At 40.8% G+C, this 15259-nt stretch overlaps 1 protein-coding gene across 2 annotated transcripts in view; it reads left to right on the top strand.

The window, feature by feature from the left end:
• The first annotated feature begins 5637 nt into the window (after positions 1-5637).
• The window catches only part of anxa3a (annexin A3a), a 51101-nt gene continuing 41479 nt past the window's right edge, over positions 5638-15259 (top strand). Inside the window, exons 1-2 of one of the 2 annotated variants that reach the window (XM_080199035.1) lie at positions 5638-5693; positions 13880-13933. In XM_080199035.1, coding sequence (XP_080055161.1) covers positions 13919-13933 — 15 coding nt within the window. In that variant the 5' untranslated portion in view covers positions 5638-5693; positions 13880-13918. Of the gene's footprint in view, positions 5694-13879; positions 13934-14494; positions 14589-15259 lie in introns of those variants that run through there. The other variant, XM_080199043.1, reaches the window with a different exon arrangement.

Below are 15259 nucleotides of genomic sequence, written 5' to 3'. Positions count from 1 at the left end.
ATTTTAGAGGCAGTATATAAATTTAAGTTGTTTATGTGATTGATCAAACAGGGAGGATATTGGTCATGAAATGATAGAACAAGTATGATATGATTACAGATGAGTATTTTCAGACCACAGGCGTGGCTATATTTATCATCACAGGATACAGGCTTTCATAGTCCTTGCTTCCATACAATTGGTACCAAGCCAGGAGGAGATTGTGACAGATCCAATAACCCTGACTGAATTCAATAGCTGTGAAGAATGTACAGTAGCAACAATGAGGGTGGGATTAGGATAGCCTACATCTGCCAATATGATATGTGCTTTATATGGACAGTTTACATGTGTTTAGAAACATAGGAGCAGGTAATTATCTCATGTATCAGTGGTATCTCTTGTGCTAAGGGGTCGGCATTCACAAATGATTACAGGTACAAATTCAAGAGTGATTGAACTTGCAGCAATTCCACGAAGTTGTCCCCAGTAGGTACTTACTTCAGAGGCAGTCACTGTTGGAGGTAGCATGGCTGATGAATCCCATATATAGCTTGTGAGTTACATCAGCATTCACACATTGTTTACTGCTGTTATAATTTAAGTAGCTTTTACAATCAGGCTACATGTAGAGTCAATGAAAATGCTTGTGTCAAAAAAGGGAAATGTATTATAAATCAACACTTGCACAACAGTGAATGAATTTGATGTCACGTTTACAGTACATGCACTCCAATGTTAAATATGCTGAAGGACATTAAATTCGATTGCACTGAAAATATGTTGTAACTCCTGTCATTCTTTCATCATTCAGGTAACAAAGTAGGATTATTTCCTTTTTTTACTGCACAATTAGAATAATTATCTGCTTTTTCAAATAGCTTCACAATGTTGTTATGCACAGCACACAGAAGGAATCTTACTCCAAAGAGCTTTTCTGCTAAAGCTGAAGCAAACTTACTTTGGTCCTTAAAAAGAGCACAATAGCATTCAAGTTCAGAACTTGCTGGCACTGAGAAAACAACACATTTCAAACATTCCACACTTCTGCTTCAATGCTTGATGCCCAATTCATATTTACTGAGTTGTATTTCAGTGGCTGTATAGTGAAATAGAGCATAAGATTCCTGTCTTATTTCATGAAAGATGGTCTATGTTAAAATGTAGGGCAGAATTTTCTGCTCTGGCCAGTACTGGTATCGTAGAGGGTGGGGGCACTTAATTTCGGGAGATGGGAAATGTCAGTTTCCTTTAGCAGGGAATTAGTTTGGAATTTTGTTCTCCTGACTTTATGGTGGATTAGTGGTGAGCCAAGTGTCCCACTGATCTAAGTTAGGAACCACAGTCATGATTTTACACCCGCGTTCGCTGAATGCAAATGATGACTAGGCACAAAACATGAAAATAAATCTTGCTATTGAGATCAAGTTTTTTAATTCTCCCTGCTTCCTGCTAGTGATGTAATGAGATTTCCACTCAGGAAGGTTGGATACCCCATTTAAATAAATTGAAATATAATTAGTGAACTTCCCCATCACATCATTCTCCCCCACATCCCCAATTTGGAATGTAACATTTGATGATGTTTACAACTGCCTTTTAAAAATGCAAACTACAGCATTCAGAGGCATGGATAATCCAGGTCTCTGACACTCGGAGGACTACTGGAGAACAGCCATCTATTGAATCCGATCCAGTTGATGAGCCTCTGGAAGCAGTCGTCACTAACATGCTAGAGTTGCAAAGACAGACAGCAGAACATCGGGCAGAGTCATGAGACGCAGTCAACAGACTAGAGCAAAGGGTGGAGGAGTCCATCCATGTCCTGTCTGACGTCATGGCTCTGACATACGAGTGCCTTTAGATCTCCATAGGAAGGGTGGTGGCTGCGTTGGAGACCGTAGTTCAACAAGTTCTGCTAGATTTTCACTTGGACCTGCACTCAATCACTCTGGGTATTGTTGGGATCCATCAGTAAGTAGGTGAGAAGGGAACTGGGCACCTAGGCCTACCTCCAAGTGCCCCTCTTCCCCAAGGAGTCAGGCCAAGGGCCCTCAGACACCCGCCGGGAGGATGACCAGCAACTGGACACTCCAGGACCATCCACCCATGTGAGTGAGTGTTGAGCTGATCCCAATCCCCTCTGCTCTGACCCCATCATCTCTAGCCGTGCAGGCCGAGGATGCTCAGTAGGAGACCCAACACAGTCCAGGGCTTTCTAGACCTCAGCCCTCCATAGGCTGCCCAAAGTCATCAAAGACATCTGAGTGTACCAGTCAGCAGGCTGCCTCCACCGCTGCTGTAGATGTCATGGATGCACTGAGACATAGCAGTCGGGTTAGAAAGATAAGACATCTTGAAGTCACGTTTGGGTCAAGGGTGTTCACTCACTATATGTATCATGCACCTTTGTAAATACATTTCCTGTTCATGATAATTGTCTCATCATATAAACATATCATGCATCTGCATCTATGTGGCCTCTTATCACAAGAGTGATACAAGCTCCCACTCTGTGATTTCCTCCCTTTGTAAACCTCACATTCACATGATGTCTATCTGACTCTTGTTAGTTGCTCACCCCTTGCCTCACCATCAGATAACTATCTGTATTGTTTGTGTGAAAGGACAAGTTCTGTAGCCATGATTGTCTCTCCCGTCAAGTCTGTATGTCTGTGGCACAATAATTGTCTCATTCAGGAAGTCAAGACTGCATCAAGCCCACTTGACAAAGCTCTGCGCTGCCACTTCACTTGGAGCAGCTACATCTAACATTGCCTGATGACCATTCCAAAGTTGAGGCCCTGGTCAAACATGAGGGTTGGAGGTCCAAGGCCTAATGCTGACCTTACTCTCGATGTTAGTAGTTATAAAAGCCTTTCCAATCACCGCCATGTCACTCAGGGACGGGAGAAATGCACTTGGGTATCTTTGGAATCCTCCTGGAATCTTGCTGCTGTGAATATGTCTAGGTCTCATCTTCTGTACCTTGTGGCTTTGCTCACATCTTCACATGGAAGCTCTTCATCAGTGCCCTCTTCATGTTCCTGCCTTTGCAGATCTTCATTGTCTGAGGAGTTCTCAGTGTCCTCCATATCTCCCTCTGGAAAGTGATCTCCCCTTTGAACTGCCAGGTGGTGCAGTGCACAGTTCTACCCCAGTTATGTGGGACACACTCTCTGGAGGGTACTACAGAGCCCCACCACAGTTGCCCAAGCAGTGGAAGCACCTCTTCAGGACGCCAATGGTCAGCTATCTGATGGATCTTGTTGATCTATGTGCTATGTTGTGTCTTTTCTCTGAGGCACTTTGAGGATGATAAATAGATACCATGATCATCATTACAGCAGATACCCCTCATCACCAAGCACATAGCTTTGCTGGGAGGGTGGGTTTGAGACTGGTCGCAAAAGTAAAAATTCAGCATCACCGTCTGGTGATGTATGACAGACAATGTCACACAAGTCTGCACTCATCAAGAAATGTGGTGGATGATATTTGTCACATTATGTGGGAGAAGCTAACACTGTATAGGCTGTTCAGCCCTTTGAGTATCTGAGGGCCTGGGAGTTCCTCAAGGTGTGTGAGTCATGGGAACTCCCAGGTTACTTGACACAAATGTGCATGATATGCTTCTGATGGACGCACAGCAGCTGAACACTTAGGAAGTGAAACCTTTTCAAGCTAATGAACAGCAGAGAGTGCTATCATGGAGCTCCCCCAGCCACGAGTGCAAGCGGTTGCATGCCAGACTCTACAGCATCCATAGATTGCCATGAAATCCAGGAATCCAGCAACCTAACCAGCTTCATCCAGTGTGAACTTCACATAATGATGAGCCTTATGGTAGAGGGCACCCATCACCTCCTTGATACATTTGTGTTGAGGACTGAGAGATGTCGCATATTCCCCTGTGGATTCTTTAAAGACCCATTGGCAATTAGAAATAAGTGCAGTGATGATCTTCAGGGGCACTGGTAGGGGGATACAGTGTTACAGCGTTAACTTCTCCCACATAATGTGGCAGATATAATCCACCACATTTCTTAATGAGCGTAGGCTTGCACAACAGTGTCTCTTGCACATTTCCACATTTCCACATGTGCATTTCTTGCACATTTTTACTTTTGTGACCAGCTTCAAACGCACCCTCCCAGCAGAGTTCTACTACAGGTAGAATTCCCCCAGTAACCTTGGATTCCATTGTCATTGTAATGAATATTCTTGCCCTCCCCTGAACTGATCGCTGTTGCAATCCTCATGCCCATATGGACCCTAGCCCTCCTTATCTTGAAAGATGTGTGCACATTGGCATACTGTCCCCCACCCCCTCTGGAGAGTTTTGAGTACCCCACCCTTGATTAAATTCCCCCCATTTACAGGTTGAAATTGCCTCCCTTAACTACTACCATCCGATTTGCACCACACTAATGAGCCAGACACCCCCATCATCATTGACTGTGACACTATGACTACAGACTGCACACCAAACTCTGTCTGATCCCCATCGAGCACACAGGCCTTGCCTCTCCCTGGAGCAGGAACACGACATGTGTAGCATGCCCACAGAGCTCCAGTCTTTAATCTCTCATACTGAACTCTTGGCATCAGTTCAGGGACTATGCCTATCTTTCACTCAGCTCTCCAACTCCTTAATGAATGACCACAAACCATTTCCCTAACCACCACCCCCTCCCCTACCGCCACCCTTCTACACCCCAATGTGTCTTGTACAACTCTTATCCTCCCCCTTTCATACTCCTGAGTCTGTGTGCACCCTCTCCCATTCATGAAAATTGAATCTTATCCATCCCCTTCTGTGTCCTTCTTGGTGTTTTTCCACAAAACTGAATAGGAGCAAATAACTATTTTCTTTGATGTACCTCAAAGAACAAAATTACACATCTTGCTTAACACAGATCCTTAACTGGCTTTATTTAAAAGCTATTTCATCAGACCCACTTCAGGAAAAAAAGGAAAGATGGAGCTAGTAATATAGGAAGAAATCTATGCGTCTTTTCAAATTATATTTTACAGAAAGAAAAATAGCCCCAAAGTCTGTACTTTTATTTTTTAAGTATTTTAGCAGATGGGCAGTTTACTGGGAGGAAATTCTCCCCACTTGACACAATTGTACTTGCAAGTGTTTATGGGTGAACATTTAAAGCTAGAACAATGAAATATTTAGTGGTTGACAGAAAAATCTGATTACCTTGAAACACTAGTGATGAGGCAGGAATAATATTGATACATTGCAGAAAGCAATCTTATGGAGTGTAGATTTTAGGTTATCACCGCATCATGTACATGTTTGACAAACATGGAAAAGGTGTTATGCTGAATGTGGTTTTATTCCATGTTTAGTTTTATCGCAGTAGGGGGAATTTCATTAAAGGAGATCATTTCTCCTTTAGTTAGTGGCTGAGCCACAGTAAAGAGTGTGATTTTGTGTAGACCCGAGAATTGCAGCCTGTGGCGAACATCCCACCTCTTTGGTGTGGCTATGAAATAAATCTGTAATTGAAGGCAAAAGCAGGCATTTCAGTGGCTCTTCATGGGAAACCACAGAAACAGGCTGTAATGCCCAGACTGCATCACTTCCTCCCTGTTACTGTGTATATAAAGCGGACCCCAGAGCGAACTGGTCAACTTGAGCTCCAGAACACTTCTGCAAGCTGTTGTGACTAAGAGTAAAGGGTCACACAAAGGTTAAGGTAAAAATGAAATATTTTGAGGACTCTCTCTCATTCCATATTCATATTTGTAAAATTAACAAAATTGTTGCAGTTTATAATATTTTCCTTTGTTGGCACATGCAAAGAGAATATTGAAAAGTTAAATGTTATGAAATCATAATTTATTTAAATTGAGTAAGCCTTGGATTATTGCTGTAAAGCAGAAATCTTTGTCAATGAAATTGTTAGCATTTACAGCCATTCCTCCTCTGAATCTGACAGCAAGTTCTGAAATCCCCATACATACCGAGCAACACAGAAATCCAGAATTTGCTGCCCGTGATTCTAATTTCTCCAGGAGATGTGTTGGTGAAGTCCCTCTAATCAATTAGAAATCATTGAATTGATGAGAATTTTACTTTGACACTGTTAGCCTTGCTGTAAAAACCATTGAGAAAGTTGCATCTTATTGAATGATACATTGCTGGGTTTTTAACTGTGCCTTAATTTCATTGTTACTACTAACCAGCCTCATTGGTGAATATCAAATTTCTCCATTATTTTTAGACTTTTTGTAAGAAAATTTGTCTAAAATATTTTACCTTTTACTTTAATCCCATGTGTATGTCTGAATCACTTATTTCAGTATCTGTAAAATTTAAGGTTAGAAGTGAAGGAGGTTGTTGCTTTACATTCCCTAGTTTTCTGTCTGTGCTAATTCTTCAATGTGATTAGTTGGTTTTCCTGCTTGATGGCTGCTGGACACCTGGAAGTCCCTTTGACTGGGTACCAGATTCAAATGGCCTCAGGAGTGAGGCAATTGATGTCACAGGCTTCACTATATCTTTGTTGACAGTTTTCTTACGAGGTGAGCAGCTAGTACCGTTCCTTCACCACTGACTGCAAAATCTAGCTCATTATACGCTTTCCCATTATAGGACAACAGATTGGCTAACATGAACAGATATTTTTCAGCAAGTTTATAAATTGATTAATACATTGATTTATGTTTAAATGTACTTTTATTAAATATTAATTAGGCAATATTTGAAAAATATGACTTGTATGCTGTAAATATACAATATTTTGAGTGTATTTATTACTTTACTAAGTACACTGCTCCAGTACAGTAAGCTAGTCCACAGAAGAGTGGGATCTAGTGTTGTTAAATTCATTGCGTTAGAAAGGAAGGATGTCCTAGGGTGTTGTGTCAAATCAAAATCTATATAATGAGTTAAAAATGCAAAAGGAAATGGTGAAATGTCGTATGCATTACACCCCACTGAACAATTGGGATGAAAGCTTACATACAGTTTGGAGGGAGATGCTGAAAGAATAATATTGGATGATATCAACATTTGCAAGCCAAACTAATGTTAAGATATTTTGTAGAAGACATTCATGACAGCTTCTTATATCATTATGTTCAGACAGCAATGACAAAAGCAACAATTGCTTGATTTCAGTTCTGCAAAATGACATGAGGGCAGAAGGACAAAGTGAAACACTATGTTTCCACAATGGAAATACATAATAACAAGGTTAGGATTAGCATGGTGGACTGGACAAAGGCAAAAGTTCAAAGAGACAGAGGGGGATCTAATTCAAATTGACAGAAAAGTTAACAAATAAGTTGACAGATCAGCAGTGAGGTTTTCAAATGAGATGTATAGAAAATAAAGTAAATTCCTTCCCAAAAGTTTGAAATAGAGTGAAAGCATTCTGTAGGTAGATTAAGAGATAAAAATGAACCTTAAAATTTTAGAGGAAGATTTACATTTATGTAGCACTTATCACTACCTCAGCACACCATATATAGAGAACACAGTCTAGTTTATATGGGTTCTCAGAATGTATTTTTTAAGACAGTTTGAATAGAAAGTTTGTTGATCTGCGAGAAATAATAAGTAAGGATATATATTTGTTGGTTAAAAATAGGGGTTAAAATAAAAAGCAGTTTGGGAGCATATTTGTAACTTACTCCCCAAAGGCAGGTGCATGATTTAATTATTTTAAGATGCCTTTCCCGTCCCCATTCCCCATCTCCTCCCCAAACCTTTCTGACCTCTGTTCCCTCCCCCCAACCTTTCTGAGCTGCTTTCTAACCTTTCCCTATTTTTATGATCTTTACGGCTACACCTCCACCAGTCTCCCAGCCTTTATGATCTCCTCAAAATCCCCAGCAGACTTTACGATCTCTTCCCACTGCACCCAATTTTACAAGTTCCACACACAACCTCCCTCCCTGGTTTTTACGATCTATCCCCAACCTTTACAATCTCCGGCACTCATTGGTTTTAGGATCTCAACATTATTGGGTTACCCCAACCATCGTGGTCCCTCTTCCCATAAACACTGAGCCAAGGAATAGGATTCTGTATTCAATGGAATGACACAGATGGATATTGATGAACAGAGAAACCTAAGAGTTCAAACTCATATTTCCCTGAAAGCCTGAGTGCTGGTAGGTGAAGCCATAAAAATCATTGGATTTCCTCACAGCTGCCTAGCAAGTGAAATTATATTCTGAAAATCCTGGTATAATTATTAAACTAAGTGCTTTGCCTGTTAGACTGAAAAATTGTAAAGTATTCCTATTATATACATAGCAGTTCTTTTGTGTACCAGGTTATTTAATAGACTGAAATGATAAGAAAATGCTGAAAATACTCAGCAGTTAAGCTGCATCTGTGAAGAGTGAAACAGGGTTAAGCTGCCGTCACACTGGTGGTGGGGGGGACCCTGCGGTCCCACCGGCGGAGCACTCCTAGGTTTTCCGGTGGCAAGGGTGCATTCAATGGGAATTCCCATTGACAGCAGAGGGACCACAAGACCTCACCACCAGCGAGCAGCATGCCACCTCCCATCACTGCCAAACACACCAAGAGGGAGGAAAGTTCTGTCCAATGTTTCAAACCAATGACCTTTCATTAGGAATTTTTTAAAAAGGAAAAATATTAATAATGTAGTATACATATAACTGAAGTAATATTAATGATGGGAGATTGGGCTTCTATACTTAGGTTTGACATACTTGAAACAATTGTTTATATAGTCGGATGTCACTGAGAGATACTGATAATGAGAAACAGGCAAACTTTTCTATTCTGGAGACTAAGTCTAGTAGCTGTGGAAATGTTGGCGTGATTGCTGCCGTGTGGTGGGTTGGCAGAAAGCACATGACCGTTCGCTGATCGGCTCATTAATTATGCATCTGCAGGGAACTCAACGAATCTCGTGGTGGGGCGGGCAGGAAATTGCCTGCCTGTCGTCACCTCAGGGGGCAGAAAGTCCTGGTGCCATATTTAATAATAATTCAGACAGGCATTCATTCAATGCAGACCAGGAGCTTCATATTACTTCTCCATTGTGCTTGTGGTCACAGGGCATACTGGAGAAGCATGCAGATGTGAGTAACCACATCCAAGGATGTATGAGAGCACCTCCAGCACTGCTTTTCATTTATCCCTAGATAAGAGCACCACCGACAATGCACCCATGGTTGAGCCAATGCTCACAATTGCAGTGGGTACATGTTTGTCAGAATCTTGACTTTCTGGAGAACCTGATGCTTCTTGCTGTTCAGGCCCTTTCTCTTCCTGGACCTGTGCCAACTGATGATGGGTCCCTCCTTCTCCTCATTTGGATGAGAGACAGTAGCAAGGCAGGGTTGCCTAGAGCAAGCATCATCGATAGTTCAGTCAGTGTGTAAACAAATTGAAATGATACATTTTGTGAGCATGTCATTTGCAGGTTTCACTCCGTCTCGAAGCCAGCAGGATACTTCTAAGCACTTCACCTGGCTGCTATCTAGACATGGTATCCTGATCTGACCCCTTCCAGATAAAGGATATCCTAGAGGATCAGAGAAGGCTGTACTTCCCATTCATACATGACTGCATGGGGACATCACTCTTTGACCTGTGTGTGAGAAGTCTCCTTCTGCTACTCTTTCACTTGCCTACACTATCCTTCAGACTCTATGGAGAGACCATTGCTTTGGCAGCATACAAAAACTGCATAATCCCTTGTCAGCCAAGACCCCATTCAGGCAAGAGAATGGAGGTTTGGAGTCATGAGTTGACTGCCATCCAGTACCAGCTGCGCCCCTTGGAGGCATTTGTGTCCTTCCCTCCCTGCCTCTGGTTGCAACCAATTGTATATGGCACAGAATGGATGACAGCTCCAAAACCAGCTGGGATTTCAATGTTACGAGAGCCATGAATCAGGAACAAACACGCTGCAATGTGGACAGATTGTGTTGACCTTGAACTCCATTCAAAATGATGGTCATGAACTTCACCCACCTGATAAGACTTTCCTCCCGCTTCAAGAGACCTCACTAACTAACTGCATTATCAAGGCTAGATTGGAAATATGTTGTTCGACATCTTTCAAACACTTTGCTGCTCTTCAGTGATTTGCTATGAGGCCCATGAGTCTTTGCTATTTGTTCTTCCACTAGGAACGTGCCTCACGTCTGCTCTGTCAATCCAATAGGTGTGGACCTGTGAATTTCCTTGCTTGACATGGTGCAAGAAAACACCAGTGTGTTTTACTCACGTGCCGCCTCACAAAGTTACCTTAAACATATGTTGGCACACAGGACCACAATTACAATTTTGAACTACAAGTAAGCAGATATATCCTGCCATTTGTAGTGAGGTTAAGCTGCCTGAGCAATGGTCTTTAATGGGGCTGCTGGAAACAGCTCAAAGAACAGAAAGAAAAGAAAGAATTTCTTTTATGTAGCAACCTTTGCACACAGCATCAAGAAAGAGCATTTTTAATTATGACCAGATTATATTTTTTGTGATATTGATTGAGGGATAACAAATTTCTAGGACACCATGGATAACTGCACTCTTCCTCTTTTGAAATAAGGGGTGGGGATTTCTGGCCACGCTCGCATCAAAACTGAAAAATCCCACCCAAGGTCAATGGATCTTTGCATGGTCCACCGTTTGCCCGCTACGGTTCCCATGGTGTATGAGATGGGAAAACTCCCTCCAAGATGTCATAGGATTATTTATATCCAGCAAGCAGGCAGATAGGCCTCAGTTTAATGCTTCATGTGAAAGATGGTACCTCTAACAGTTCAACACTCTCCTCACACCTCATTAGAGTGTTAGCCTTCATTTTTGTCAGGCCTGGAGTGGGACTTGGAAACACAGAACATTGTATCTCGGAGGGAAGAGTGATACCAAATGTGCCGTGGTTGACACAGGCTAAATTCTTTATCATATATTTTTGTGAGGCTGGAATGTTCCTCCTGGGCCTACAATAATACTCCAGCAAAGCTGAGACAGTCGGCTGGCTTCACATACATGATGCCAACTTCACATCCCCTCCACCTAGCAGGTTGTATCAGACTGCCAGCTTGGCCATCAGCACCAATAATTCTACATAAGTTTGGTAAGTTTGGAATTATTTCATATGAGCATATAATAGCTTTCATGATCATCTAATCCACCAGTCGTTGTTTAATGGGTGCATGTGATAATGAAAGGATCAAATAATGCCTGAAATGCCACTTCTGAGACAAGGTGTTACTATGATGTCTTATTTACCTTTTCAATGATTTAGAAGGTGTTTTTTTAAAAAAACTCATGACCTGAATTGTAGAACAGCCAGCAGGCAGCCTAGTCAATATTCTTTCCTCAATCAACAGTGCCAAATAAAAAGGTTTAGCCTTTTTCTGACTGAAGAACATCTGTTACTTTGCTTACATAACAGCAACAGTGTTTGGATGCATTTTGAGATGTTCTGTACCAAGGTATCATATCAAGGCAAGCCCTTTCCTTCTGAGGGGTCAGAAATGTTGAAACACTTTGAGTACATTCATTTATTTTCTAACCATGCATACGGGAGCCAAAATTTGTGCCTGTTGGAATGAACGCTTCAAAATACGGAACATTCCACAACAAAGAACTAGTTGCCTTACAATGAGCGCATTATAATAACATAGAATGCTACAGTGCAGAAAGAGGCCCTTCAGCCCATTGTGTCTGCACCAAACACAATCCCACCCAGCCCCTACCCCCATATATTATACCCACTAATCCCTCTAACCTACACATCCCTGGACACTAAGGGGCAATTTCTTAGCACGGCCAATCAACCTAACCTGCACATCTTTGGACTGTGGGAGGAAACCGGAGTACCTGGAGGAAACCCACACAGACATGAGGAGAATGTGCAAACTCCACACAGACAGTGACCCGAGCCAGGAATTGAACCCAGGAGCTGTGAAGCAACAGTGCTAACCACTGTGCTACCGTGTCGCCATGATGTGTTTAAAATTTATGTGTTGCCTCTGTTTCATGTGTCCTACCTTTGAAAATGAGAAATGGGGTGTTTTTTTTAAAAATTCAGACAACCTTGTGTTGGGTTTGCAGTTGATTATACCATTGGAGTTGTCTCTTGTCACTTGTTGATCTGTGGTTGACTTCATTATGTGCTCTGTCATAATTATATCAAGTGTAGGATGTGATCATGTAAAACCATTGAGTGGCACTTATCTTGAAAGAATGTCCTGACCATGGAATGACATGTCTCAATAGCAACTAGAATATAATGATCCTTTGCCTAGAAAAAATCATCGCTAACAACTGGTTGAAGAAATTAGTATTTTCATTTAAATTTTGATGAGATACACTGTGTCTTAAATCAGTCTAATTATAAGAACGCTCTGGGTGGAACCCTCATGCAAATACAGATCTATATTTAAATGTTACTAAAATCCTCCATGCTCTCTGATGCGGTGGGTATATAGATATATAATCAAGTTCTGAGAGAGAAATGGTGCCAAGGACATTTTTGTATTAAGTCACAGAATCCAACAGCACAGAAGAAGCCCTTCAGCCCATGGAGTCTGCACCGACACATGAAAGGCCCTGAACTGCCCACCTGATCCCACTTGCCAGCACTTGGCCCATTGTCTTGAATGTGCCAAGTATTCATCCACATACTTTTTAAAGGATGTGAGGCATCCCACCTCCACCCTAGAAGTGCATTTCAGACCATCACCACTCTCTGGGTAAAACAAGACAAGTTGAAAGTAGAATTGCAATAGTCAGAATTGGATTTAAACATAAAGAGGAAGGAAAATGCAAGGCTATGGGAGATGAGGAGAGTGGGACTAATTGGATCATTCTTTCAAAGAGACAGCATTAATTCAATCAGTCAAATTACCTCCTTCTGTGCTGTAAAATTCAATGATTCTAGTTTAACCCAGTATCCTGAGTAGAGTTGGCCAAGTGTTGCTTTTCTGCCTTTTTCCACCTCAACCTGTGACTGCAGAGGTCAATTGTAGAATCTCTATTGCAAAGGGTCAACTAATTCCACACAATCCTGTGACCTTCCTAATACTGCATGCATCGTCTGCAAACTGGGATGTACATAAATATGCCTCTTTTAAGCTCTCCAAAGTTGGAGAACAGACTGGTCGTTAAAAGCTCCTGTTATTATTCTGAAAGACAACAATGGTAATTTAGGACTAGTTTTGCAGCAAACAAAAACACCAAAATTATATTTTGTTGCTGCAAAAAATTACATTGGGCTTCAAAACCATTGCCCTTCCAATGCACTCCCACCACAACCTTGGCAGGAATATAGTGAAAGGATTGGAAAACAGACAGGAAATTGAATCTGCCTGGTATTATGCTATGTTACCAGTATTGCTGAGGCTTTAAGAGCAGATTCTTCTTTGTTCCTTAAGAAGATAGAAGGACAGGGATACTTTATGTGGGGAGTTCTTCTGTTTTCAACCTGTGAAAGTATTTGTGTTGTTTTGACAAAAAAATTGGGCAAGCTTTTTCAGTGGAGCAAATGAATCCAGGCCAGGAAGATGTCCTTTACTCCTGAAATTCTTTTGCTTAATAGACTCTTACAAAGGGAGCTGCTTGGAATCAATGTTACATATTTCTGGGGCAACAGCCCAATAACCATCCAGCAATACTGGGAAAGTTAGGTTGGGAAAGTTAGGACTTGCCCAAAGTACACCACTGCTAATATAGTACCTGCCAGCCCCATACCAATCAGATGCCCTCTCCCTGCATACTGTAGGGTCATGATTGGTTGGTATGATCTCAATGTAAGTTACAGGATCATAATCTGTAGGACCTTGGGTCTATTGTTATTGTATGCGTATATTACAGTTAATTTTAGATCATCTGTTACAGGCTGTAACTCATTCATTTTACATTTCCTTTTTTGTTTTGCAGAACTCGCATCCTTAGCAACATTCTCAACTGAAGAAGAACATGTCATCTGCATGGGTAAATTATAAGTAACATTCAATATGAAGTCTATCACAGGAGAAAGATGTATTAGTTTTAATTAGTGTTGAAAAAAAGCATGCTCCCAGGATGAGGGTCGGTTTAGTTGTCTAAACAGAGACCTCTGAATTCAGCTGAATGATTTAAATGGGTATCTTTGCCGTTAAAACGTTTTGCACACTTTTTTGGAGATTTTTGTAGGTATATGTAACAGGAATTACATCACCCGCTGAAGAAACAACATCATTCTTATAATGTAGCTTACTTCTAGAATGGTTATGAAATAGTTAAAAGAATTAACAGGGGCTTGTAAAAGTTGCACGACTAAAGCGCCTGCTGCAAACAATATTCAATTTTTCATTATGATGTTTTTGCTGTTGGCCAATACTGTTTCCAATAACAGTTAATTTTTTATCTGCCTGTTTTTGACCTTTCCAGGAACTGAAGCAGCCTAAGTAGTTGATGATTCTTTAAAACTTGTTATTTTGTTTTAAAATTTTTTAATTATATAAATTATTTGATTTGATATGCTGCTTCATATCAATTTGTTATTCCTGGCAGGATTAACCTTATGTATTCATTAGAGATGGAAGTCAAAGAGCGGGATTTGTTTAGAAAATTTGTGGAGACAACTTTTCATTTTTCAAAAGCTGAGGTAAACCTATACAATCATTGGTTAGAATATTGTGTCCGGGAAAAATGTCAAAGGCATGGTGAAGGTTGACCGGATGATGAAAAGAAATCAAAGATTTTAGTTATGAGTATAGAGACTGGGAAAACTGGGACTCTCTCCATGAGAAGTTAAGGAGCAATGTCTAATCGAGATTTTTCAAAATTATAAATTAGAGAAAAACTATTTTTACTGATCAGCGATTGAAATACATCACTAAGAGATTGAAAGGAGAAACTTGAAGATTTTTTACATCATCAGTTTAGGACTAAAGACTGCAGGAGAGGCAAAACAAAAGGTTGAAAAGGAAACTTGAAAATGAAAAATACAAAGGGTGTAAGAACAGGACAGAGGATTAGATTAAATATGTTTGCTCTTTTCAGGAAAGCTGGCAAAAAGGTGATTGGGTGATTGATCTCCTTCTGTGCTAAAAAAAATTACAACCCCGTTTAATCATAAATAAATAGCAATCATCTGAATCTAAATATTGGTTAAGCTATATTTGGGAGAGTTTTTTGACTTCTCAGAAATGATAGGAGTACAGATGCACTTAAAGCAAAGAGGGTTATTATGTGGCATTCAAATACTTAATGTGGAAGAACATACTGTTCTCAGATCAGATACATCTAAGTATTAAATAGCATGGCTTGCTTCAA

The sequence above is a fragment of the Carcharhinus amblyrhynchos genome, chromosome 1, assembly GCF_965287045.1.
Source record: "Carcharhinus amblyrhynchos chromosome 1, sCarAmb.v2.hapA, whole genome shotgun sequence".
Taxonomy (NCBI): Eukaryota; Metazoa; Chordata; class Chondrichthyes; order Carcharhiniformes; family Carcharhinidae; genus Carcharhinus; species Carcharhinus amblyrhynchos.
Note: the sequence above shows the minus strand (reverse complement) of the source record. Positions and strands in the feature narration are given on the sequence as shown.